This window comes from Rhinatrema bivittatum, chromosome 13 (genome assembly GCF_901001135.1).
Source record: "Rhinatrema bivittatum chromosome 13, aRhiBiv1.1, whole genome shotgun sequence".
NCBI classification, from domain to species: Eukaryota; Metazoa; Chordata; class Amphibia; order Gymnophiona; family Rhinatrematidae; genus Rhinatrema; species Rhinatrema bivittatum.
The window spans coordinates 16,995,371-17,022,959 of NC_042627.1; the positions used below are offsets into that span (position 1 = coordinate 16,995,371).

The 27,589-nt window shown below is 42.1% G+C and overlaps 2 protein-coding genes across 4 annotated transcripts in view; one reads left to right on the forward strand and one right to left on the reverse strand.

The window, feature by feature from the left end:
- Positions 1 to 10,300, reverse strand: part of MPI (mannose phosphate isomerase) — a 32,159-nt gene extending 21,859 nt beyond the window's left edge. Inside the window, exons 1-4 of one of the 3 annotated variants that reach the window (XM_029575681.1) lie at positions 10,215 to 10,300; positions 6,038 to 6,141; positions 5,482 to 5,617; positions 431 to 558 (exon numbers count right to left, since the gene is read on the reverse strand). In XM_029575681.1, coding sequence (XP_029431541.1) covers positions 431 to 558; positions 5,482 to 5,497 — 144 coding nt within the window. In that variant the 5' untranslated portion in view covers positions 5,498 to 5,617; positions 6,038 to 6,141; positions 10,215 to 10,300. Of the gene's footprint in view, positions 1 to 430; positions 559 to 5,284; positions 5,433 to 5,481; positions 5,618 to 6,037; positions 6,142 to 10,214 lie in introns of those variants that run through there. The other 2 variants (XM_029575682.1, XM_029575683.1) reach the window with 2 other exon arrangements.
- An 8-nt stretch (positions 10,301 to 10,308) lies between these two features.
- The window catches only part of SCAMP2 (secretory carrier membrane protein 2), a 35,561-nt gene continuing 18,280 nt past the window's right edge, over positions 10,309 to 27,589 (forward strand). The window contains exons 1-2 of the mRNA XM_029575684.1: positions 10,309 to 10,507; positions 26,385 to 26,465. Coding sequence (XP_029431544.1) covers positions 10,451 to 10,507; positions 26,385 to 26,465 — 138 coding nt within the window. The 5' untranslated portion in view covers positions 10,309 to 10,450. The remainder of the gene's footprint in view (positions 10,508 to 26,384; positions 26,466 to 27,589) is intronic.

Here is a 27,589-nt window from a genome sequence, read left to right on the forward strand (position 1 = left end):
TCTCATCTTTTTTTCCCCAACCTAGCAGTTTTCTCCTGCTCCTTTGTATCTGCAGCTCAGACTGGAACCAGGACTGGCACCTGGAACCCCGAGCCTTCATTTGCCTCTACCAGGGATAATTTCTCCTGCCCCCAATATAACCAGTCTGATTCCCACAGTGACATACCTGCACCAGGAGCCCTTCTGGAACCCAAAATTCAGCCACCAGGTGTCTTCCTTCAGCAATGACCACAACTCCCTCCCCCCTCCTGAGAACATGAATGCTGTCTCCACAGCATCCCCAGCCAACCCAGGAAGTGGCAGACACGTCTCGGGGATAGAATTAGGGACCTTCCGCATGGACATCACCTGAGCCGCTTGGCTGGCCCTCACTAATCTCATCTTGACCACCACCTGTGGGCGTCAGAAAGAGGAGGGGGTTTATGCTTACCTCTGCATAGGGCTTGTCCGCTTCTATGTGCCCCAGAGGATCACTGCTAGCTATGAGCTTTGCAACTTCACTATCCAGGCCAATCTTGCCCCAAGCATAGTTCTGCACAATACAGGACAGGGGAAACACTAAGGAAACAGCAAAAACAAGCATCGCTATTAGGTCCTTATCGCAGACAGATAAAAAGAAAATTAGGCAGGAACCAAACACTTCCGTTAAAAATGAAGAACAGTAAAAGTGAGCATAGGCTGAGGAGGGAAGACATATCAAGTTTAGCTTCTCCAGACAGTACAGCAGTTTACCAGTTGCTACCTGACAGTTCTCAAAAGGACATCACTATGTTGTCACTTAAGGAGAAATGTAAACTTACCTGATACATTTCTTTTCCTTGAATCCTGCTATACCAATCCAGATGCATGGGTTTACTCCCCCCAACCAGCAGATGGAGACTGAGGACACACTTTTTTCTGTGACATCACCAATGGCTGTTACCATGGTGCAGCTCCAGCATAAGTCAGCATTCTTATACTTTACTTTGATGCGGCTCCAGCACTGCTCTCTGCATCAATGGCAGGGGAGGAAGGAAATTGGAACCAAAAGGTTACCAATAAGGGCCAAGAGTAACAGATAAGTATGAGAAACATAAGTGTGAAAGCTTGCTGGGCAGACTGGATGGGCCATTCGGTGGTCTTCTGCTGTCATTTCTATGTTTCTAATGAAAGCTTGTTGTGGTATAACCAACATTTTATAGCAGAGAAGCATACATTAAGGTACTCAAGAGTTTCTATAGGGATCTACAGCAGCCTGGCTTGTTCCGTTTTCCTAATTAGGAGATGTTTTGGTGTTTTAGGGCCTGGCATAATTGCAGTATTGTCTTTTCATAGGTAAGGTTGTTATTGTTTGAGTGCAAACAGTTACTGCTGTTTTTTGTATAGGAGGTTTACTAAATTGTAATTGCAATTTAGTTTATTCATGGCCTTCTGAAGGCCAAGCCCACATCCAATGTGCTTTACAATAGACCTAATACCATATTGTTCAGGTGTCTAATTTTGCAAGGTTTTCTTGTTAGCACCAAAGCAGTGCATGCAAATATTATGTACAAGTTGTAAATGATATTTTTACCCCAGAAGACTGTAGTTAGAATGTCTTTTTTCATGCAAAATCTGTTTTTATAAATGCATAATTTTTAGTTGTAATGTGTGAAGGGCTGGAGGTAGGGTGGGGGCATAAAGCTATAAGTTTCGCCTAGGGCGCCTAATACCCTTGCACCGGCCCTGCCCCTAATCCTAGTGTTATTTGAAAGCGTAAATAACCATTCCTTATTTACCTGTTCTATTCCACTCATGATTTTGTAGACTTCCGTCATATTCCCCCTCAATCATCTCTTCTCCAAGCTGAAGAGCCCCAACCTGTTAACCTTTCTTCATGCACAGATCACATTGCTCTGGCAGTACAGCATACGCATTGCCAGACCAATGGCCTTGCAATCATGGCAGATCAGGTTCAAAATTGAAAACTTTAGCAAAATAACTTCCCCTCCCCAAAAACAAACAAATAAACATGGTCTCTGTTTCCCAATTAACAACCGTGTCAAAACTTAGCTCAAAGTGTCATTCTGCAGTGAACGAGTAAAACATTAGTTTACTCTACAGCAGAACAGGTGCATCAGTATGGGCCCAGAGCTCTCTTATCAAGCTTATGGACCCATAACTGTGCACTGTAAACAATCTTGGGTACATTGTCAACTCCAATATACTGACTTCTGGTTCTGTCACATCCATCCACCAAAATTATAGAGGAGCTTGCAAACCATTCTCCTTTCCAGGGTAAATCAGAACATTGAACTACCCTTCTAGAACAAGACTAAAAACCTGGAGGGTTCTTTAGAATTGCAGTAGTATTTTTGAGGATTTTAATGGTGAGAATCAATGGCATGCAACCTGGAACAATTCAAAAGTTCCAAATAAGCAACTCATTATGCACCCTACTGAAGAATTGCTTGACTTTGACTTGCCATGGAAAGATTTGTGCATAAATCTTATAGGAACATTGCATGGAAGATGTTCTCAGGAACTCTTTGTACTTGTTTAAGCATATCCTTACTGATGCTGATTGATTCACTTCTTTTGCAATGGACTGCAAATCTGGACAGTGACCTTATGAACTACAGGCTAATTAGCCTCACCTTGGTGGTGGGAAAATTAATGGAGACTGCTGAAAGAAAGGATAGTGAACTATCTACAATCCAATGGGTTGCTGGACCCAAGGCAGCATGGATTCACTAGGGAACATCCTGTCAGACAAATCTGACAGATTTTTTGATTGGATGACTAGAGAACTGGATCAAGGAAGAGCGCTTGTTTTCAGCAAAGCTTTTTGATATGGTCCCACATAGGAGGCTCATGAATAAATTGAAAAGCTTAGCACCAAGGTGGTAGAATGGATTACAAACAGGTTAACTAACAGGAGACGGCATGTAACGGTAAATAGAACGTACTCTGAAGAGGGAATAGTATTAAGTGGAGTGAGTGCCTTAAGGATAGGTTTTGGGACTGGTTCTGTTCAATATTTATTTATTTAACTCTTTTTTATACCGACCTTCATAGTAAATAAACCATATCGGATCGGTTTACATAAAACAAGGGTATAACAGAAGCAATAAATAAAAGTAATTAACAAAAGAGAATAAGATAAAGTTACATTTAACAAGGAGTAAAAAACTTGGGAAGCTTAAGAGCTGGAAGGAAGTTAAAGGCCAAAAAATAATTAAAGAAGCATAGTCCAAAAGGAATTTGGATATCTTTGTGAGCAACATTGCAAAGGAGTTAGAAGGAAAAGTTTGTCTTTTTGAAGATGATACTAACATCTGCAACAGAGTGGACTTGCCTGAAGGAGTAAAGAGAATGAAAAGTGATTTAAGAAAGCTTAAGTGGTTGAAGATTTGGCAGCTGGGACTCAAGTAGTGCAGAGTCATGCATCTGAAGTGTGGTAATCCAAAAGAGCTGTAGTTGATGGTGGGCAAAAGACTATTGTGCACAGATCAGGAAAGGGACCTTGGGGTAATAATGTGTGGTGATTTGAAGGTAACAAAGCAATGTGCCAAAATGATAGCTAAAGCCAGAAGAATACTTGGCTGCATAGAGAGTGATAAACAATAAAGGAGGTGATCATGCTCTTGTACAGATCCTTGGTGAGACCTCATCTGGAGTACTGTGTTCAGTTCTGGAGACCGTATCTCAATAAAGGATAGAGACAGAATGGAAGCGGTCCAGAGACAGGCAACCAAAATAGTGTGGGGTCTGCATCAGAAGACTTATGAGGATAGGCTGAAGGATCTAAATATGTAAACCCAGGAGGAGAGGAGGTGCTGGGGAGATATGATGTAGAGGTTCAGATACTTGAAAAATATTAATGATGTACAAACTCAAACCTTTTTTCTGTTGGAAAAGAAATTGTAGAACTAGGGGTCACGATATGAAACTGCAGGAGGGCCAACTCAGAACAAACATCAGGAAAGTTTTCTTCACAAAGAGATTGATGGATGCCTGGAATGTCCTTCCAGAAGAAGTGGTAAGGACACAAACAGTAACAAGTCAAAAGGGCATGGGATAAAGTCTGTGGATCCCTGGAGGTTGGATGTTGGAAATGAAGAAAGGGATGCATGAGGGTAACCTGCATGGAGTAACCTGAGGGTAACCTGCATGGAGCAGCAAGTATTACCCTTAAAAGATAGCATAGAGGTAACTTGCACTGAATGGCAGTTACAACCTATAACAGAAAGCATGAGGGTAACCTGCACAGAGTGGCTGTTACTACCATGAGCAACAAGCTTGGCTGACTGGATGGACCACTTGGTTTTTATCTACTGTCATTACTGTGTTACTGTTAGGGACCTTCATTTTCGTTTTTAATTGTTCTTTATTTTTACCAGGAATTTATCAGGGTTTATTATGACAAGAACAAAAACAGGAGAAAATCAGTTTAAAAAAATGACAACTTTCCAGGTAAATATAAGACTTTATTTTAGTTGACAGAAGCCAGGACAATAAAATATTAGGTGCTTTTGGTGGATACGGCCTGCTTCATTTGCATTCATGGCACCAGACAGCTGGCACTTTGGCTGCTTGGGATGGGGGACTTGAAACATGTCATGAACTGCACTGAAGGGTAAGCACTTCCACTAGTAGGGAGTGGAACGTGAAACATAGCATGCACTTTGTCCACACTGGATGGCAGCAGTGGCTGGAGACCTTGAACCATCTTTTTAATCCACCTAAAATTAGGGGAAATAGCTTAAACTGATTGTCATCTTTGGAAAAATCCAGGAATTTATGGGTAAAAATATCGGTTTAGACTTAAAACTACAAACCCTAGTTACTATGATCATTGCAAATTAAGCCAACATTATATAAAGAAAAGAGCGTCTACATTACTCTCAAAAGCTATTCAAAACTGTATATAGCCCAATAAAACAGTACCATTTACAATGTGTTTGCTGACCCCGATTTGTACAAAACTACCTAAAAAGCAACACGATTCAAAAGTCTTCTATCTCGCAGGCAGTCTAAAGTTCCAGTCCCGCCACCGAGCCGCCTTCACCCTGTCAGTGCCACAGCAGAACCACCGCACCAGTACACGTCAGTCACCCAGCCCTTGTTACTACTATCGCTTCCACATTAATGTGCGGACACACGGCGTTGTTTAGTCTTTTTAGGAAGCGTCTGTAAGTGCCGCCTCCTCCCTCGGGCCAGGTTAGCCAGCACTGCTGCACCTGCAGCGAGGATGCGTGCAGATGAAGCAGAGCCGCGCCGGGGCGGGCAGGGAAACTCGCGCACCTGCAGGCAGGTAACTTACTGCAGTGCCCCGCCCTGTCCCTTGCGCCCGGCGCGCCGCCGCCGCCGCCGCCGCCGCCTCCTCCTCCTGCAGTCACACGTAGCCTCGACTCAGCTGCGCGCGTCACTCTGCCAACTGCTACCTACAGCCTCTTATTCCCAATGACAAGGCGGCCACCATAGAAACCATCGACCGTCCCGGCTCTGCCCTTAACTCACCTCGGACCTCCGCCATAGCAGCCCAACACTGACAAGGGCACGTCCCACCGCGTGATGACGTCAGCGCGGTCCTGTGGCACGCTGGGAAAGGTAGTCCAAGGGAGCGGGTCTGTCTGAGAGAGGCGTGGCCTATGACCTACAAGTGCGAGAGAGGCGTAGATAGCAGCGGTAAAAGTCAGTACTGTGAACGCGACAGGGCCATAATTTAGCTATTATTGCATAATTGAAGTATAACGTTTTTACAGCTCTAAGATTTTCATCGGATTCCCTCCTTGCCGAGCATATCTGGAAGTAAGAATTTGCAAGCGCGTGAGCTCAGGCCAGAAATGAAAGCTGACCGACCAGCCCTAAATTCTGAGACATGTCCCTGTTGCCGTACTTTCCATAACCTGTACCTTGACTTAATACCATTTTGTAATTTCCCCCATTCTTTTCCTACCCTTTTATTTTGGTCATTCTGAATATTTGGCAACATAGGTAAAATTGTCATGCTAATAGTTATCTGAATCGGAGAACTCTGGCTAGAACGCCCCAACAAAGTGCAAGAGAGTGAGACCTCCTTTGGCTTGTCCCGCCTCTCTCCAGCAACAGGATCTGCTGGTTTAGTCCCTCTTCCTGGGACGAGCTTAGGAAACCGATGACGTCACGGCCAGCTCTCTGCTGGAAGGAGAGAGAACAAATCACAGCCAGAAAAAAAAAATTAAACAAAAAGCAGTAGCTGCAACTTATCAAACTAGTAGTATAACAGTCATAGTAATAGGGTTCCTGGTGCCTCTTCTGCTTGAAAAGCCACATAGAGAGTCGGGCAAAGGGGAAGGAACTGTGTGTATTGTTTGTCAATTATGTTTATGCTTGTTTAATTTGTACATCGCCCAGTCCTGTGTGTATAAGTGATTCAAAAAATGTTCAGAAAAGATCAAAAAGGGGGAAATGAGAGAGAAGTAGGAGAGGCAGGAGGCAAAAATTGGGGGAGAGGGGCATATGCTGGAAGGATTGGAGAGGCAGGGGTAGATGGGGGAAAAAGTCTAATGCTTTGCAGATGGGGAGAGGCAGGGGTTGATGCAATAGAAGGGGGATGTCAGAGGATAGTTGCTGAAGGAGGGAGTGGAGGGAAGATTATAAAGGAGGGGGTGAAGCAAATGGCAGATGCTGTGGAGGAAGGGGGATGGAAATATGGGGCAAGCAGGGTCTCACATGGCGACTCAAGGTTGGGAGAGCAGAAGAGCATAGACTGGCTGGTGATTGGGAGGAGAGTGGGGACTTGGGGGATTAGGTTGGGGGAGATTGTTTCAGCAGGCACTCAGATTAGGATATCAGCCGACTGGATTGGGGGGGGGGGGGGGGTATGAGTAGGGATGTGAGACAGAATAAAGAAAGGGGGGATTGATGTGAAGGACCTGGAGGGGCAAAGACTAGGAAGGGGTTAGGAGGCTGTTTAGAGGATGAGAGATGAAAGATGCAGATCTTTGAAGAGAGGTGAGAGAGGGTGGAAATGGGGGAGGTGAACTAAGAGGCTGGGCAGGGGGTAAGAGAAAAGGCAGAGGAAGGTCGAGTACTGTGCATGAAAGAGAGGGAACAAAGACTGGGGAAGGAATGAAAGGGGGAATAGAAGAACTGGAGAAGTGAGTGGGAGATGGAAATCAGGCAGGAGAGATGTAAAAAGAGGCAGATTGAAGATGAGGATGAGATAAGGAGAAGCAGAATCTAGCCAAGGGTGGATAGAGAGGCACATCAGAGAAATGAATAAAAAAAAATTGAAAAGGCAAAATCATTGTCAGAAATAAATGAAAGGGAGGAAGGAAAGAAGACAGGGTGAGAGAAGACACAGAACAGAAAAGGACTTAGTACAAGGATCAGCCCAATTAGAAAAAGAAAAGGATCGAACGAGGTACAAAAAACATTTTGAGTTTTTAGTAATTGGAATGTCAGTTTAGTGGGAGTGTATTTCTTAGGCCTTTATGTTTTACTCTGTACAGAAGGAAATGCATTTCTGTTCCTCTTTCTTTCATCTTCCACTGCTTAAGAGTTTTGTTTCTCAGGCTTTTTCATTTCAAGTTTTTGTTTACATGTCTCGGTTTCTTTCTAATTTATGGTCCCTTATTCTGTATTAGTTAAGGGTCTCGGGGCCGATGCAGTGACATGCGTCGAAAATGGGTGCTCGTAATGAGCACCTGTTTTCTTAATGCGCACGCAGCCACATCCCCTGGACACCCAATGCAATATAAATGAGGGGCTGCGTAAAAAAGGATGCACTAGAGAATTGGTCATCCCTAGCGCTCAAATGCATCAGGCGCCTAAATTGCAATGGGCACTCAATATAAGCATCTGTTTTAAGCCCACTTCTTCTGGCTAATTTTGCTGAAGATGCCCATAGCTAAGCACCCCTTACTATGGTTGTCTAAATTGTGCATCCAGAAGAATTTTTTTTTTTTTTTTAACAAGCCATTATACATTTATTTTTCAACACTGCAAGCAGTAAATTTAAATGTCACAATGAATTGACTTTACGCCACCTCTGGGGCTGGAATTAAATTTGCCACATTTAAAAGTGTGTGTTCGGCGCCCAGCAATTTTTTAAAAATAGAATTTACATGTGATGGGCGCCATCAGCTATGCGTTTGTTTGGGCATGTGTTTTGGACGTGCTGATCTGTAATCTCATTATATCGAGTGCTAGTTTAGCGCGTCCAACCACATGTAAACCTGTGCGCTAGGCTGGGGGCATTTTATTGCATTGACCCCTCTCTGTGTGTAACTGACGTGCAGTATTTCTGCTAGGTAGGGATCTGTTACAGTCTAGCTATGAGGACAGAGGAAGGGTGGGGAAAGGAGACATTCCAAATGCAAGCATTATCCCCAGGGTGCTGAAGACACACAGTTTAGCTCTGGGTGTAGGTAGGGTGCCTGCCGAGATGTGGAAGAGAAAGAGCTGTATATACATTAATATTGGTGCTAGGAAAAAAAAAAACATGGAGAGGGGAGAAGATATATTTACATTGTAGTAGGAGAAAGTGTGGTCGTGGATTGTGCTTAAGATGAGGAAAAATAAAAATCCAGAGCTCCTGTTTTGCCAATGACTTTCTGTGACCTTGGGAAAGTAATTTTGTTTCACCTGCCAACTCTATTAATTTCCATATAGGGAGACGTTTTTGGTGGTCAGTATCCCCCAATGTGCAAAATAAAATTTCAGTTTTTTATATTTTACTTTATTTTAATTTTTAAAAATTATGTTAAAAATCTCTACTGCTTTGGCCTGTCTTTTTTACATCTTTTACTTCTCTCTTTGTTGCTCTCAGAGTTCTGGGTTTGTCTGATCTGTGCCATTTCACTATTACAGTGTTCCACAATATCTTCTTTTGCTTCTTCCACTTCCTTCCATTCTACCCATTTATTTGTCTCTCACACACATATGATCACACTTGCATGTCACAGGAAGACACCTGTCAAATAGGCAAGGAGCCAATATTGTGCACGAAGACTTTCTTAAGAATTGCTTCATCTTAGAATACTACTTTGAATGTAGCTGCTTGTAATTTACAATGTTTTTGGCTTAATCCGTGCAGCAGATCTGAAAACTGTTTCTCACACAAATCTAAGTCTTAGGATTTCCATGAAGGATTTAAACATGTCTTCTTTTGCCTTATAAGAGTTTTGAAATTCTAATGAGAAATCTCCTGACCCCTCACCTGAAATACATCATACCTTTGTGTACACACCGGAAAAAAAAAAAGTTGTGTGAAAGGGAGATTTGGGGAGCCATGTGGTAAATTATTATTTGAAAATAGTGTCTAACCAGTGCAGTAAAACTGGTGTCTGATCCTTCATATGCCCCCTCAATGAGAAATTGGTAGTATATCACTGAATAGGAACAATTTTATGTTTAACAAGGAAACCTGTTCAAAATGTGTTTTGTTGGAACTACATTCATAGATAAGTGTATGAAAAATCAACATTTGATAAATTTCCAGCATAATTCATTCTAATTTGTATTTCTTTTATTAACATTATAATTTTCTGTTACAAGAAACCATACTATGACAATCTATCATCCATGTTTGCGATTTTTCAAACTATATCCATCATAATTTCTAACCATTGGAATCCCGTACATAATCTTGTGTGATATTAATATTACAGAAATGGCATTTTAAGGGAAATGGCATTGATAGGGCGGACTCGTTTCAAAATACAATTTGAAGCATTTCAGAAATATATATTTTAAGTAATAACAATGCCAAGGAAGTTGGGGAGGAGATGCCCTAGGGAAAAATAAATCTCAATATTTTATATTTTTTAACATATGCATCTAAAAACAATTAACAATGTTTTGCTTCCTTGTCTTGTGATAGGACATGGAATGTAAATATTTTTCGTCAATCAAATAAAGAATAAAGGTTCTGCCGGCCTTACATACACATGTTAGATATTTATTTATAAATTCTTATAGTCCGCATCTTCCATTAAAAGGTTCAGTGCGGATCACATGATATTTATTTAAAAACTACGAATTTCAAGTTTCCCGTCATATAAAGATTTTATGTGCCAGCATTTGGTGCAATACAAACTTGCACCTTCAACAAGAGCCTCTAAGCTCTGAAGCTTGAACAGTGATACAAACCAAAACACGGTAGACTGAAAAAGAAACCTGGTTTTATTTTTATGGTAACGAATTAGGTTTCCAAAATGATCGCTGTAAGATGAAAAGGGTAAAAGAATAAATAAATTCCAACCTACAGACGGGGAGCAGCGCCAACACGCCGAATGCATATATGACGTCATCGGCGGCGCAGGCACCATCTTTGTGACGTTTCAAGGGGCGGTTGGCCAGTCCCCTAGCGCTGTACGCATGCTTGAGAGCGCCCGCCTCCGGGAAGTAGAGGCGAAGAAGTAGGCAGGGAGAAGAGTCTACAGAGCCGGAAGTCGGCGGAGTTCTCGCTTCTGGTGTGGCCGGCACTGTCCACCGCTTAACCATGTCGGGGTTCGATACGAACCCGTTCGCCGACCCCATGGACGTGAACCCATTTCAGGTAAGGATGGGAAGGGAGCAGTAGTGCGAGAACCCGCGAGTGGGACTTGGTTGGAGACGTGGCGCGAGCGACGGTCACGGGGCCAAATGGGAAGGCGCCCTGACAACAAGCAACCAATAGGAGCTGAAAGGGGGAGGGTCCGCAACAACAGGTTTAGGGGAGGGGGCTCAGAGAAAGTTGTTGTTGGCAGGGAGAGGACAGGAGCTGGTGGGCCTCTGCGATGCTGCACTGTAGTGCTGGTGTTGTGTTAGTACACTTGGGCGAAGTTTCTTGCAGAAAACTTCATTTTCTAAAAATATTTCAACACCCCCTGTAACATTTGAGGCCTTGTCTTATTTGTATGTCTCGTTAACTTGAGAATATAGTGAAGTGTTGCCCCACCTGCATGAGACCTTTTTAACAAATAACTTGTACTTGGATTTATATCCCACCTTTTTGAATACGAGATTCACTCAAAGTGGGATACAGGTATATTAGAAACTTGACTGGTACCTCTCTATTGGACTAAATACATTTGGGACTAGCGTTGGAGAGCTCATTCTACCGTGACCTAATGAAGGTAGCAGAGTGCTTAGAATCTAGTCCCAAATGTATTAAGTTAGTCTAATAAAAAGGGGTCTTCTCAGCTTGGTTTTGTACCTATAATTCTTCACATCCAAATGGACTAACATGGGAACTGCCCTACTTTATTAAAATGGAAAGTAACTGCAATGTAATGGATCCCCTGCAAGTGGTAATTGTAAGAAATGTAAAATTCCTTCTTGGGTGGGGTACTTGAGAAGATTTACTAAACCACTTTTGTTTAAACTATGACTTGCGAGTCAGAATTATTTTATTTCATAAGCATGCACAAGTTTGTGCAAGACAGTCTTACAGAATAAGAGGAAGCTCTTGCAGGATGGATTAATTAATCCTAGAGCCCCTTTGAATTGTACATTATTACCTGCTTTAAAGTAATTGAACCTTGGAAAGAACGTGTGATAAGGAAAAGTTACCTTTCTCCTTGATTGAAACAGTTTTGAGTTTTAGTCTGCGTGCTGTAGCACACTGCAATTGACAGCAACATTTAAAACTTGGCCACACCTCATGTCCAGTCCTAGTCACTATCTCATGTAAGATATGTTGACTTGCATAAAGATCTGTACTGAATCCTGACAAAGTAATATTACTGGAGAGTCTTCAGATGATGCTTAAAGAACTCAGCTCATGCCTTTGCTAGCTGCAGATGGCTCTCTGTGTAGATTGTCCACTGCTCAGAGAGCCCTGTACAAACGTCATACTGGCAGTGGTGATAAGACTATGCACAAAAAACTGTTACATCTTAGCATTTGAAATGTTCAACAATTCAATATTTGTCAGTTGAAGAATTTTTTTGGTTAAGTATTAAGCAAATTGGTCTACATTTTATGAGATGTGTAGGTGCTTTATTTAAAAAATAGCTTTATTTAAAAATATGGAAAAATATGGTTTGAAAAAGCTCTGTGAGTATATCTTTTGTTTTCAAAACTGTTTTGGGGAGAAGGGATTAAAAATTGGTTGACTTCTTTAGTATTCAGTTGCCTTGTTTTTTTTTTCTCTGTTGAATGGTGTGGCGTGGTTTTCCAAATCTGCCACTAGTAAGAACTGGTGCATGAATCTGCTGACAAAGTTCTGAGTGGCAAATCTGGGAGCCCTTTCATTCCACATTCCTCTGTTATTTTGTCAGCAGAGGTGTGAGTTTCTGTGCCTTCTCTGTTTGGGAGTTCAGAATAACTGCTTGCTGTGAATGGGATGGGTTCATTTACTGAAGGTGTTGGTGTAGTTACATAAGCTGCACAGCTAAAAGGATGAACTTTTACTATTGATCAAAACTCCTGAAACTTTATTGACACACTCTTTAAATCACTATCTTACTAGTATGACCTATAGCAGGCTATGAAAGATAATTTCTTCATGTGCTATCAAATCTTCCATAGCTTCAATCTGCATTTGAGACTGCAGTTGTGATTAGAAGCAGAAATTTATAATGATTGATTTCTTAGAACCCAAAAGAGAGAGGTAACTTGTATTGAAATTTTATTTACTTGGGAATAACTGCATGCTCCGTTGCTACCCTTAATAGAAACTTGAGATAACCTGCATGCAGATAAAACCATAAGAAGCTTGCTGGGCAAATTGGATGGATCATTTGGTCTTTTTCTGCTGTCATTATTATGTTACAGGTTCAGAAGAAATTAAGGCATTAGTGCAGATAAAAGCAACATGATATGAGAATAAGACCAGTATTATCACTTAAAAAATATAGCCAGTAGAAAACTGGGTCCAATATGTGCTCCAAATTAAATTATAACTCTCCAAGTCATCCTTCCAAAGGTACCGCCTCCAAAATTGGACACTGCTCCAGGTGAGGACTCACCAGCAACTTGTACAACAGTATAATGACTTCCTTGGTTATGCCTCTCCCTGTGCATCCTAGCATCCCTCTCACACAGGCCAATGTGCTATTGTGCTGCTTTGCCTCAAGGTGGCGTAGGCATGGGTGGGCTTGGCCCACCCACTTTGGGCTAAGGCCCATTCAATCAGGGAGGTGTATATGAATGGGAGCCTGCCTTGGGGAGGAGGGTGGATGTATATGAATGGGAGCCTGTCTTGGGGAGGGGGGTGGATGTAGGTGAATGGGAGCCTGCCTTGGGGAGGGGGGTGGATGTAGGTGAATGGCCTTTCTTGGTGGTTTGTGTATATGAATGGGAGGCTGCCTGGGTGGAGGGGTATGTGTGATTGGGAGTGTGCCTGGGGTGTGTATATATATATATGGATGTTAATGAGAGAATGCCTTGGGAGTGGGTGTGCATGTGAATGGGAGCCTGTATGGGTTGTGTGTTGATGTGAATAGGAACCTGCATGGGGGATGTGTATGTGAATTGGAGCCTGCCTTGGGGGGGTGGTATATATATATGAATAGGAGCCTTACTCGGGGGGGGGGGGGGGGCATGTATGTGAATGGGAGCCTGTCTGGGTTGTGTATTTATGAGTGTGTGTGTGCATGTGAATGGAAAACTGCCTGGGGGGGGGATGTTTGTGAATGGAAGCTTGCTTGGGGAACAGCAGAGTGTATACAAAGAGGAGCCTGACAGGGGGGGGGGGGGGGGGGGGGGGGGGGGTTTGAATGTATGTGAAGGGGAGCCTGTCTGAGTGTATATGTGTGTGTGTAAATGGGAATCTGCCTGGGTGTGTGTGTGAGAGAGAGAGCATGTGGGTGTGACAGCCTGTATGTATGTAAGGGACTGTTCGGGTGTACTGGAGTGGCAGCCTGAATGGGAGAGTGAGAGCATGTATGTACATATGTATGGGAGTGGGAGCCTGCATGTGCCAGACTGCATGTGAGAGCCTGTATGTTTGTATGGGAATATGAATGTGTGTGAGAGTGAGAGCCTGTGTGTGTGTACATATGTATGGGAGTGGGAGCCTGCTTGTGGGAAAGAGCACGTGAGAGCCTGTTTGTGTCTGGGGAGGAATGGGAGCCTGAGTGTGAGAGTCAGCAAATGAGAGCGAGATCCTTTGTGTGTGTTTGTGGGAATGGGAGGATGTATGTGAGAGCCTGTATGTGTGTGATGGAGTGAGAGCATGAGTGGGAGCCTGTGTGTGAAAGAGAGCATGTCAGAGCGAGAGCAGGCATGTGTGTTTGTGTGTGGGAATGGGAATCTGCATGCGAGAGACAGACCCTGTGTGTGTGTGTTTTGAGAGAATGGGAGCCTGCATGTTAGAACATATGAAAATGATAGCCTGCATGTAAGAGAAAGCATATGAGAGTGGGAGCCTGTGTGTATGTGAGAAAGCCTATGTGTTTGTATGAAGGAGGAAGGAAAGAAGAAACAGAATAAGAGACCCAGAAAAAGGAATAAGGAAAAGATAGACAAGGGGAAAAAAGAGACTGGGGACCAACCGATCAGAAAACAAAGATAAAAAACATTTTTTTTTCCTTTCAGCGATTTGGGAATGTGCAATTCTTATATATTTGGAATACTGAAGAAAAAGCAAAATACAGAGTTCAGAGTGTCTGGTTTCTCCTGGCTTTCTGTTTCAGTTCTGTCTGCATGTTTCTGTTTTCTATGTAGTCCCTTATTCTATCTGTGATGGGCATGTGTGACAGAGGTGCAGTATTTGTAGAGATTTGCCCAATAGGTAAGAACATAAGAACATGCCATGCTGGGTCAGGCCAAGGGTCCATCAAGCCCAGCATCCTGTGGTTAATCCAGGCCATAAGAACCTGGCAAGTACCCAAACACTAAGTAGATCCCATGCTACTGATGCAATTAATAGCAGTGGCTATTCCCTAAGTAAACTTGATTAATAGCAGGTAATGGACTTCTTCTCCAAGAACTTATCCAATCCTTTTTTAAACACAGCTATACTAACTGCACTAACCACATCCCCTGGCAACAAATTCCAGAGCTTAATTGTGCGTTGAGTGAAAAAGAATTTTCTCCCAATTAGTTTTAAATGTGCCCCATGCTAACTTCATGGAGTGCCCCCTAGTCTTTCTATTATCTGAAAGAGTAAATAACCGATTCACATTTACCCATTCTAGACCTCTCATGATCTTAAAGACCTCTATCATATCCCCCTCAGCCGTCTCTTCTCCAAGCTGAAAAGTCCTAACCTCTTTAGTCTTTCCTCACAGGGGAGCTGTTCCATCCCCTTTATCATTTTGGTTGCCCTTCTCTGTACCTTCTCCATCGCAACTATATCTTTCTTGAGATGCAGTGACCAGAATTGTACACAGTATTTAAGGTGCGGTCTCACCATGGAGCGATACAGAGGCATTATGACATCCTCCGTTTTATTCACCATTCCCTTTCTAATAATTCCCAACATTCTCTTTGCTTTTTTGACTGCCACAGCACACGGAGCCGACGATTTCAAAGTATTATCCACTATGGCACTTAGGGTGGGCAGTAGACATACAGGTGGTGTATTAGTGTTCTAAGGCTTGATGTAATGTTTGCCTTGCTGCCTTTTCATAGATAAGATTGCTGCTCTTTGAGTCCTGAAAGTTACTGTTATGGTATAGTATGGCAAGGTTCTAGGTGTCTCTCTCTCTTTTATTTATTTATTTATTTTTTTAGGGGTTTGTGTTCCTTCACCAAGTTTTTGGCAGTAGAGGGAATTTGTTTTTCTGTCAATGAGGTGACACCAGAATTTGAATGTATGGGTTTTTTTGAATGCTCTACTTCTGTTCCACAACCATCGCAAAGTTCTTATGATCATTATGGTGGTTGCTGTTTTGTTGTAGTTATGATATTCTCTGCATTTTTGGAAACTGGATTCATACAGTACAGTAATATTTGTTTAAGTAATTGGATCCCACATTTCTATTAAACATTCTTTGTTTACCTTTTATGTGATGATGTAACAATAAACTGCAATAAATATAACAAATTGAATTCAGATTAATAAGGCATTTTTAATGTTAGTGCATGAAATAATAGAATTAAAATATTTTAAAATGTTACTCATGATGCCTGTTGTAGACTACTTAGAAATTCATTGTAGGGAGCATTCTAAAGCTGTATTTATTGACAATACAACTAGTTGGGCCTAGACCTGTATGTCTACTGCCCACCCATGTTAACTTTGGTCTCCCAAAATAATTAAATTCTGGCTACACTACTGTTTGCTACCATGAAATCACTGAGTATAATTGCCTCAAGATGCCTTTTTCTTGGTTTTTGGAAATCAGTAACTCATTCCTTCCCCATTGCATACCACTCACTCCCTTGGATTTCTGCAACCAAAATGCACAACCCTGCATTTGTTTACTACTGAAACTTAGCTGCCAAGCAATTCACCGTTCCTCGAGGTATGTAAGATCACTTCTGTTTCCAACTGCTCCCTCATGCATGTCCACTCTGCTGCAGGTCTTTGTCTAATCTGCAGAAAAGCATACTTTTTTCCCTCCTAATCCCTCTGCCATTTTGTTCACAAAAATATTGAACAGGATCAATCCCTGAAGCACTCCACTCATCTTTGTTTCTTCAAAGTGAACTCTATCACTTTCTATCTCTCGACCAGTTTCTAATCCACCTAAGATCCCACTCCTAGGCCACTCAGTTTATTTATGAGCCTCCTACCGGTATGCTGGACAGTGCTGAAATCAAAGTATAACGTATCCATTGCTCACCCCTGATGCAATTCTCTGGTCATTCAGTCAAAGAAATTGTTCAGACGTATCTGACAATCTCCCTCTGGTAAAACCATGCTACCTTGGATTCTGCAGTCTGCTGGATTAATGCTTCACTCTCTTTTCATTCATAAGTGTTCATTAATTTTCTTACCATCAAAGTGGCAGGAACAAAGGGGGTGAAACGAGTCCCCTATGAGGAAAGGCTAAAGAGGTTAGGACTTCAGTTTGGAGAAGAGACAGCTGAGGGGAGATATTGTTTTATAGATCTCTATCATAAGTAGAGTGGAACGAGTACACATTAATCAGTTTTTCAAAAAGTACAAAGACCAGGGTACACACAATGAAGTTACTAGGTGATATACTTAAAACTAATAAGGGAAAATTTATTTTTTTACTCAATGCATAATTAAGCCTTGAAAGATTTTAATGCATTTAAAAATAGGTTTGGACAAGTTCCTGGAGGAAAAGTCCATAAACCATTATTAATGAAGAGTTGCAGAAATCCACTTCTTATCCCTGGGATAAGCAGAATGGTTATCTGTCTACCCCTTTGGATCCTGCCAGGTACTTGTGACCTGGATTGGCCTCTGTTGGAAACAGAATACTGGGTTTGATGGACCCTTGGTCTGACCCAGTATGGCAAGTCTTATGTTCTTATGATGTCATATTAATGGATTAATTAATGAATTAATTTCCAGCCTCCACCCTGTTATCAGTTTTATAAAGAGGAACCACACCACTTCTTATGTAGAGCTGTTCTTGTTTCCCAAGATTTATTGAATAGATCTCTGGCCACCTTTTAATATCCAAGGACCCCATGGCTTTTTTCACGTCTATTTTATTTGTTCCACACAGATCCTCTCTTCCGTGTATGCTGTGGCGTCTACCCTACTGCAATAAGTACCCTTGCCATTAATCAGTGGTTCATCTGCACTCTTCTTCAGTGAATACCGAACAAAAGTATTTATTTAGCATTTTTGCTTTTTCCTTATCTACCCACCCTTCACATGTTTCAGTCTTGCAAGCTCCCTTTTCCTGTCCTACTTTCGTTGGCATGGTGTATCTTAAATATTTTTTTGTCATTTTGTTTTACCTATTTAGCACTGCTTGGTGGTAAGAAATGGGGTGTGGGTAGGGGTAGGGTGTTGGATTGAGTATGGGAACTTGTATACTCATCGTCCCAACCAATTAGGAAGAAAATAAAAATCTGTTCTAGCTTCTACCACCCTCTCAGTGAAAGCGTATTTTAATATTCCTTTACAACTTCCCTCCATCCTGTTTCCATTTTTCACTTAATATCCTGTCTTACGAATTGTCCAAACCAGCTAACAGCAGTTTAAATACGTTCCATACAATTCAGAATGCATTGATAGTAAATTTGCATTCTATGGAGAAGCCTTCCTTTTTGTACCTTTTTATTGAAGCCTGCTCGATATGTCAGTGTTTGTATCCTCTCTTTCATTGCGCCCCTGTTCATGGCTTATTGCCCACATTTTTCTTTTTGTAAGGTTGGAATACCAGGTTAATACCTCTCTCCTTTTATGGCCATATGTGGCAAGGTAGCAGGGTAGAAAAATATTTAGAACACTTCAGCACCAGACAGACCTTTATAGGCCGCAGGACATTTTTTTTTCTTTCTCTTTATGTATTTTTTTTTTCTTTTTTTACTTTTACTTTTCTTTGTTCTCTTTTCCCTGCCCCTCCCCACTTCCTGTCACTATCCTCATCTCTTCCTTTTGCTTCCATTCCTCCGGCACTCCTGCTCCTTCCCTCCTCTCTCCCAGAACATTAGTAAGGACACTGAACAGCTCCAGGCCACAGCAGCAATTCTCTCTCTGCTTCCTGCTATCACTGATGGCAGCAGCTTATCGGGCTGGGCTGAGTCTTTGACATTTGCCCACTCACTGGCTAAATTTTGTCTGGGTGAATCATTGCTTGCACAGAATTTACCCGGATAAAAAAGAGGCAGTGCTGGCAATGTTCCCAGGACACCGTGAAATGTTAATTAGCCGGCGCTAATCTTCCTCACTAGCAAGCTAAGGTTAGCCAGGAAACTCTGGCCACCAAGATTGTTGTCCTAAAGTTACCTGGAGATCAGGGTAATTTTTATTTATTTATATATTTTTTAAATTTAATGCATTTTTATTCATGTACACTCAAGAAAATTCTTGAAAGAGATACATTACAATGACATTATCAATAGGAAATGTTTAACACTTTAAGCAAACGAAAAATTCAAGAAAATAATGCCAAAATTCCAAGTCCTCAACACTGGGGAGACCCACAGACCAGAGAAGACTAAGCAGGAAATACTGGCTAAAATGGAATAATCTGCATATTAAAGAAAAATCCCTGCCATATGAGGTTATACAGCATCAGAAAATCTTATATCAGTTGAAGAGGAAATTCTATCAGAAATTTAGAAGGTTGGGCTGGATGAAAAAAGATAAATGTAGCATCACGATATTTAATGAGACATTTGCATGGGAACTTTTAAAATAAATAAGGCATCCATCTGAAATACTCTTGGTCTTATTATAAGAAACTGTTTCCTCCTCTTTTGAGTATTTTTTGCCAGGTCTGGAAACACTTGAACCTTCAGTCGGAGAAACAATTCCGTACAATGTCTAAAATACGTTCTCAGGATCCAGTCTCTGTCCGATTTAAGTAGGAAAGATACAGTTAAAGTTGCTGGTTGGGCCGAATCAATGTCAAATGTTTCTAAAATCTCAAACATTCAAAGGTGATAAAACTTGAATATTCTGACCCTGTGTAGATTTTCTGTTAAATGGTATTTTAGTGACATCGGTATAGAAAAGCAAATAAATAAATAAATAATAAATGTTTGTTCTGGCAACTTTTAAGATCTCCAATGCATATATAGTCCACATATCTTTCGCTGATACAAGAGGGACTTTAGGAAATTGTATTAACCTTAAGTTTCTTCCTCAAATTTGATTGTCCAAATTTTCAATCTTATTTAACAGGAATTGATTTTCTCTCATTAAGGCTTGCTGTTGAGCATTTAAATTCCCAAGATTTTGTTTCACTGAATCAAGTCTGAAAAGTTTTTAAACATTTTTCTTCTTGTAATAACCTGACTTGAGTCTCAGTCTCACTAACTTTTTTTAACCACAGTGTTCAGCTGAAGTGTTACATTAGAATTTAAAGTAACAATAACATCCCAAATTGTTTCTAAGGAAAAAAAAACAGGTCTTACCATGGCAAAGACTCACTCAACAGATCTTTGAATATGGACATCTGAGATGCTGACTTTTCTGTATTAGCTACCAAGTTATTGAGCACCCAATATAATGAGAGCATGCAATATTGTAATCATCTTGCCACATGCTAATGTTTCAGCTCCTTTCAACAACTTTCTCAAGCAGGGCCTAGGAAGGTCTTTGGAAGGCATTGAAATATTAGCATCTGGCAAGCTTATTAAGGAATAACCACTTGTCTTTTCTCCAAATTGTTGACCTGGAGCTGAGTTTGTTTGCCTTCCTCTGGACCAAGAAACCCTAAAGCTAACAATTCTTTCTACTCGTTAAGTCACATTTAACTAGCAGTTTCTGCATTAGCCTTTTATAGTTTTGTAAGTGTACACAGAGCTGTGAAACCTAGAGACCAAGTATGGTGGCAAATAAGAAGTGATAGCTGTGTCATAAATCCAGTGGCAACAATAAGAAAAACGATTTGGCCATCCGTTTTCATCACAAGCAACCAAGTGATCGCCAGGCTTGAGAGCAATGTTAGCTTTCTGTGTATGGATCTGAGTAAGCCAATAACCTCCGGATTCTCTTCTGCTTCCACCTAATATGTATCTTACAAGGGAGCGATTCTTAAACAGTCAATCGGATTTTCAGGATATTCCTAATGAATATCCGTGAGAGATTTGCACACACTGCCTCCAATGCATGCAAAGACCTTACATATGTTTTGAAACCTTTCTTCTAAGGCTATCAAGATCCTGAGGTAGATTTCCTGCTATCTGGTGACACTGCCTTGTCTGAAGTCAGGTCAGATCCATGAGGAGGCAGATGTCATATTCTAAATTTTTATGTTATGCTAGCAAGTAAGGGACCATAAGAGCCACCTAGTTTATGTACAAAAGAATTAAAAATTCTGCATACAATATTTTAAAATTTTGCAGACTTTTATTTGTTCAGATAACAATATGATCACTGTCTTTAAGTAATTAACTATTTTCTTTATTGCATTTTAAATTATTACTCAAAGATTAATACGTATTTTACATTTTTGTGCAGAATAGAGAATGGGGGGGGAGGTAGTGAGCGGGCTGTAAGATTGATACTAAGAGGAGGGGGATGAAAGATCAAGCTAGGAAGGGTTTCAATCCAAAGGAAATGAGAGAGCGATCTGGGTGAGGGGGGGGGCGGCTTTATAATGAGAAATTCGCTCTCCTTCCCCCACCCCCGGCTTGCTGACTCGCTTCCTTCATTCCCTCAGTTTTTTTTTTTTCTCTCCACCACCCCAGCAAGACATCCAGTTTTCTCTCTGTGCCCCACGCCCAGGTCTGATTTATCAACCTCCCCTTTAGCAAGACCCCTAACTCGCTTGTCTACCTCTCTCTGTCAGGCTCCACCGGCCCACTGCTTCCTCCTCTCATTGGGCTGACGCTCTTCTGGCCGGTGTGGCCCAAGGCCTAGTTCCAATTCTCCTGACTCTCCAGGCCCGCACGAGCTACCACTGTTCCTTCCTCTCTTCCAGCCCGCATAGACCAACCCTCCACCACGCTCTCCTCTTCTGGCCTGCACGGGCTGATGTCGATGCTTTTTTCCCTCCTCTCTTCTGCTCCCCACAGGCCACAGCTGCCATTGCTGTGTTGCCTCCTGATCTGTGCGCCTCATTTTATGGGGTAAGTGAAGAATTCTGTTCAGGAGGAATTCTCTACAAATTCTGCATTTTTTGCAGAATTCCCCCAGGGGTTCTACTCTGCCCATTTTCATTTTATGGTGCAGGGCCATAGGACCCTAGTTGATCTCTGGCGTTCTCACCTCTTCACAGCTAGAGATCCTCTCTGCCTTTCCCATGCTTTCTTGAATTCTGTTTCCGTTTCTGTTCTCAGCACCTCCAGCGAGAGGCCATTCCAGGTATCTGTTACCTTTTCCATGAAGTAATAGCTTCTAATGTTGCGCCATACTGTGCCCTCTTGTTTTACAGCATTCTTTCCTAGTTTTTTTGTGCATTATGGATGCGTTTGAGGTATTTGATGTATTTATTATATCTTCCTGTCCTCTCCACAGTACCACAAATTTAGGTCCATGAGTTTTGTCTCGTCTGGCTTTTGGTGCAGCCTGTCCCATTTTGGTAGCCCTTCTCTGGACTGCCTCCAGCCCTTCTCTGTCCTTTTGGAGGTGCTGCCTCCAGAACCTGACCCAATGTGCTGCTGCACTGTTACAGATAGGGGGAGGCACTATACAACCATTCTAGCTTTCCAGTGCAAAGGTTAGCTCTGGCCAGTTCTCATGTTCCCTCAGGGACGTGGAGAACCACATTATTTACCTTAGTTTCTTGCCTCAGGACATACATCTGTACGGACAGCCAGTCCCCTGGGCTCCTAATTAATGTACAACAGCATTTCCATTTAGTTGAGCAAAGCAAAAAGCTAATACCTCTATAGGTTTCTGCCATGCAGGCAGCATTTCTCTTTCTTTTCTCTGGGGTCCTACCAGGGAGCAGAGAGGAAGGAGAAGTACCACTCCCTCCTTTGCCTTAGCTTCCTGCTGCAGGTGCCGTATACTCAAGCCCGGGAGTGCATATCTGTATTCTGCATGCTGATTGCCATTCCCCCCCGTCTGATTTACTTGGATATACTGGTGCAACCGGTTGGTGCTGAAGGGAGTTGCCTGCTCCTTGCAGCCTTCCTCAGCTTACTTATTAAACAGAGATCTCTGAGGGGGCGAGGTGTGGGGTGGGGTGGAGCACTATTGTACCCTGATCTCCTGGGCTGGATTCGGGACACGCTGGCAGGGACGTTTCTGTCTCTCGTGGCTCCCCTGCGGCTTCTTTCATTTCTTGGCTGCTTCCCAGACCGCTCCCAGCCACCTGTTACGCAATGAGCTTAGAAGCCGGCAGCACACCACTTGCTTCTTTGGTGCTCTCTAGCATGCCGACAGGACTAGGAAAGACATCCCTCCTCCCTCGCAGTTTGCCTTTTCTAGCAACGGTGGGCTTCATCTCCTTTGCGCTCTTTTTTTTTTTTTTTCTTTTCATGATAGAGAATGCAATAGAGGTTGAAATGTCACTTGTCCCAGATCTAGTTAATGTTGCCCTTAATCCAGCAGCAAATGCAAGCTCAGAAACATTAAAGACAAACTTTTAAGATTCAGTCAAAACAAAAAGCGGAACGAGTTGGAGCGATGCAATATCTTCTTGTGTTTCAGTATTCTTACTGACCCCTCGGTAAACTCAAACAGTGTGCGGTATTAACTGTGGGCGGGGTCCCTGGCTGGGTGGGAGGGGCTGGCATTGTGACATCAGCAGCAGTGAGAATGGTAAAGGAGCAGTATATGCGCTCCTCTGCCTGGTGCCGTCTTAAGGCAGTGCCCTTCTATTTATTGTTTATTTATTTATTTCAAAGTTTTATATACCGCACAATGGGGTAGAATTCTATCCGTCTAGGCGGTTTACAAAATAAAACCTACATAATTAAAAACAATACACCAAACACAAAAACATACAAGAATTAAATACATTGCAATGTTTGTTGGTGGAAATATAGATTCTAGAAGTGAGCAGTAGGGTGCCAGGCCAAACACACAGTATAACTGGCATTCAGGGGGCAGCTGGCCCCTAGTGACTACTGTATATATTAAAAAAAAAAAAATAGTTTAGTTTCCCACTTCCCTGCTAGATTTATCTTTTATATAAAATTTGTGCAAGGCTGAGGCATATAGCGTGGCAGAAAGGTGATGACGGACATGAGGCCAGCTACATCAATAGGCACTTTCATTCATTATGAAAGGGGCCGGTCTGGTGGCTCCAAGGGTCATGCTGCGCACCACCATGTGAAAGACTTGGGTTCAGTTTCTGAGCCCAGATTCTGTTTGTTGGGCCAGCCAGGGTTGGGGAGGTTGATGTTACAGTGCCAGTGTTTGTGGCCCCCCCTCCAGTGGGGAGGAGCCTCAGTAATCGTACAGTGGTGGCAGCCAGTGGCCAGACTTGGGGCACATGTCCTGGATTCTGGAGGGAGCCACAATCTGTGACCAAGGTAGATGGGAGAGGGGGAGTTTCTGAAGCTGGGGTGAAGGCTTATAATGTCAGAGCCTAGTAAAGAGGCCAGATCTGTGAGTCAGAAGCCTAAAGGAGCAGGAGGAAATTGCTGGGCTAAAAACCATAGAAAGGTGAGAGCAGAAAAAGACCATATGGCCTGTCTAGCCTGCCTATCCACACCAGCTAGGTTCCTGTACTTCTACTAGTCTTCATTCTAACGCATAAAGGGACAGACTTAAAGATCTAAACATGTACACAAAAGGGCACAGAAAACTGTTTTGAAATAGCACATCTTTACCCCAGTGGTTTCTAGTGTCCTGCAACTTCAGGAAGGAAAATAGAATGTACAGAATTGTGCCAACAAACATTTCTTGTAAGGAGCCCAGAGGGACCTTTGCCTGAAAGCATTAAATTTAAGGAAAAGCTAGAGGTCCCACTGTGCTTCCTGACAAAACCTTTGCTTGCACACTTTTTTTCCCTGTGCATTGTGTTCTCTTTCTAGAGTTGCAGCAAATAAGTCTTTGAATAAATGCTGTTTTAAAACTCCCAGCAAACTGATGTACAGGCTTTTTGGACTTTCTTTTAAGCTTGGTTTCCTACAGGGCAACTAGCCTTCTAATATCAAGCCATCTGTTTCTCCCTCCATAATAATTTCATTCAAATGTCTGCCTCATGTTTGCATTTTTGTATGCCTCTGACACTCAGGACACTGCAAATCAGTTTCTCTTTCCTTCCTATGGGGAAACAGTTCAGTTCATCTCAGGAGGTCAGAGCACAGTCCTGTCATCTAGCATTTTAAAAGCTGTCCTGCCATTGGTTAGTAGTCATAACCAATTTCTATAGCAAAGGAAGAAACTAGGGCTCATGAAGCTTTCGTTCATATCCATGTTGTGGCCTTCTTTTCCTATTAAAAATGGCTCTAGCCTGTTTATTAGTGTTGTCGCACAATCTAAAAATATTCCCACCCAATCCACATTTGGAAGCATTAGACAGCAGCTTTAGGTCATTTGCTTGTAAGCTGTCTCCAAAGAAGCTGATGCTGCACGGGCACTGGGAAGGCACTTTCTTGCCCAAGGGTAGAAATATGACATGAAAAGACAAAGTAGAAATTTGACCATTTATGCTTTCTAATATAGTTTTTGGGTTTTTTTTAAATTTAGATTCTATTTCCACAGGTATATCTGTGCCTAAAGCTATGATGGGTTACTGAAGCTCAGTCTGTCTGAGCCAGAGTAATGCTGAGCTGCATCTCAAACAGCCATTTTCACATTTTTTTTTATATATTTAATCTTTATTAAGTTTTATAATATTTAAAGACAGTATAAACATGTCATGGAATTTCTAGGGAAGGTCATTACAAATATTTTCTCCAATAAAGAACATATTTTAACTAACAAAAGCAATAAATATATATATGTGTTTTAGCCTATCCCTGTAGTTACTATGCAAATAAGGGAGAACAAAAGGAAACTGGAGCAATCAAACTAAAAATGTCTATTAAATCAGGCATTTTTTATTTCATCTTTTCAAGAATTAGATGCAAGATCTAGTAGCCTTCTTTTATGAATGCAAACAATGTTTATTTTAATCAGGCAATTCAGATTTTGTAGCCTTCTGCTGCCTAAAAAATAAAGGCAGGTTGAAGGATTTAGTTGATTTGTTCATTTGATCTGTTTGGGTGCTGCAGAGAGGTGTAAGGGAGTTAAGTTCTTTTCCTGGAGTCCTCACGATTTAAAAATAAACTTTGTCTGCCATGTGCTTTGAGAGCTGCTTTTAAATTCTCTCAGCAGCATTGCTGGTAAGGGAGCCTGCTGCAGCTCTGTGCTGGATCTAATTGTTACCAATGGCAGGACAGACATCAAATGAACTAGTCGGAGATGTGCTTGTGTGTCTGACAGATGTGCTCAACCAAACAACGTCATACGAGCAAAATCAGGGTGCAAAAGGGGTGAGATTTGCTTGCCCAGCCACATAAGGTGAATCGCAAGCTTCATTACATGTACAAAACTCTCCCTTTTCATTTTAATTGTTTTCATAATAAATGTGTGATTTAGATGTTCTTGGATTTATAGATGTTGACATGAGCCAAATGTTCCTTTGCAATTTAGATTAACTTTGGATGCAGAATGTTTGCTATTCTTTTTGTCCACTATGTGTGAGCTACAGTTTGTAGGTCAGCTGTTTATTTTTAAATAAGTGAATTTTTCTGGGGCATCACTTTAAGATGAAGTAGGTCAGATGAAGTAGGTCAGAATCTAGGTGCCTTCCAAGCAGGGCCTCTGCCCGGCTCTCTCTCTTTCTCTAGTGATTCTAGCAACAAACTATGATAAGAAACATTAATTCTTCAGTAACAAGAGAACACCATATGTGTACCACAGAGTATAAGGTAGATTAAAATCTGTACAAAAGCATTAGGCTGTTGGTTTGAAGAGCTGTCTTTGTTTTGAAATGAATGACTTCTACTTCTTCTCTTGCCAGGATCCCTCAGTGACGCAGCTGACCAATGCCAACCAGAACAACATGGAAGAATTTAATCCATTCTCGGAGAGCTCCCGGCTGGTGTGTTCCTATAAAAGATTACTTTGGAGGGGCAGTGACTTTCTTCAGTAAATACCCTATTAATGGGCAGCGAATGTGCCAGCCGCAGCGCTGTACCCTCACCTCATAGAAGCAGCTCTGCTTCTATGCTGTCAGGTTCCCAGACTGTAAAAGTCAGGGCCCTTGGATGCTGTTTGAATCCAATTTCCATTAAGCCTTGCCATGGAAGGGAGAGTAGGGCTTATTGATTAAGGGTAGTAAAAGCTGCATCAGCAAGTTACCCCCAAACCGTAAAAGTCAGGGCCCTTGTTGATTGCTGCCTGAATCCAGTTCCCCTTTTCCCACTGCTGTTGAAGCAGAGAGCAATGATGGAGTTGTATTAAGTCTTGATATTGTTATTTGTTAAGGGTAGCAACTGCCACACCAGCAACTTATCCCAGTTACCCCATGCACTTTTTTCTTTATTCCCATCCTCCAGCCTTTAGGGATCCAGAATGTTTATCCCATGCTCCTTTGAATTCCTTCACTGTTTTCCTCTTCACCACCTCCTCCGGAAGGGCATTCCAGGCATTTGCCACCCTCTCCGTGAAGAAATATTTCGACATCCTTTCTGAGTTGTCCTCCCTGGAGGAGCATTTGTGGTCCTAGCTTTTCAGCTCGTCTCCCTAGGATTGCTGCTCTTCTTAGTCATCTTTTCTGCGATTTTTGAGCTGATTGACTTTGTTGTTTTCTTCTCCCAATTCCTGTCTTGCTTGGGGGAGGTGATATGGCAATTTCATTGGCCACCTCCTGTCATCCCTGCCTTCTAGTTTAAATGCCTCATAGTATATGGTCTGAATTTCACACTTGGCATCCTCTTTCCGGCCAAGGACAAATGTAGACCATCCTTACAGTATCACCTTTTACTGTTCCATGCATGGCCCCAGCCACCAGTGTAACCAAAAGCACTTGATTTACACCCTGCTTTGGGCCAGACATTGAAGCTATCTATATGACAGAGCCTTTCCTTCCCCTTTCCATGAAAAGGCAATGGGCTTTGCCATGTGTCTAATCTTCATCCCTAGGTTTTGGAAATCTTTCAGTACTGCAAGGATACCCTACCTAGCAAGGTCAATTGGCTCCCAGATGGATAACATTGATACTGG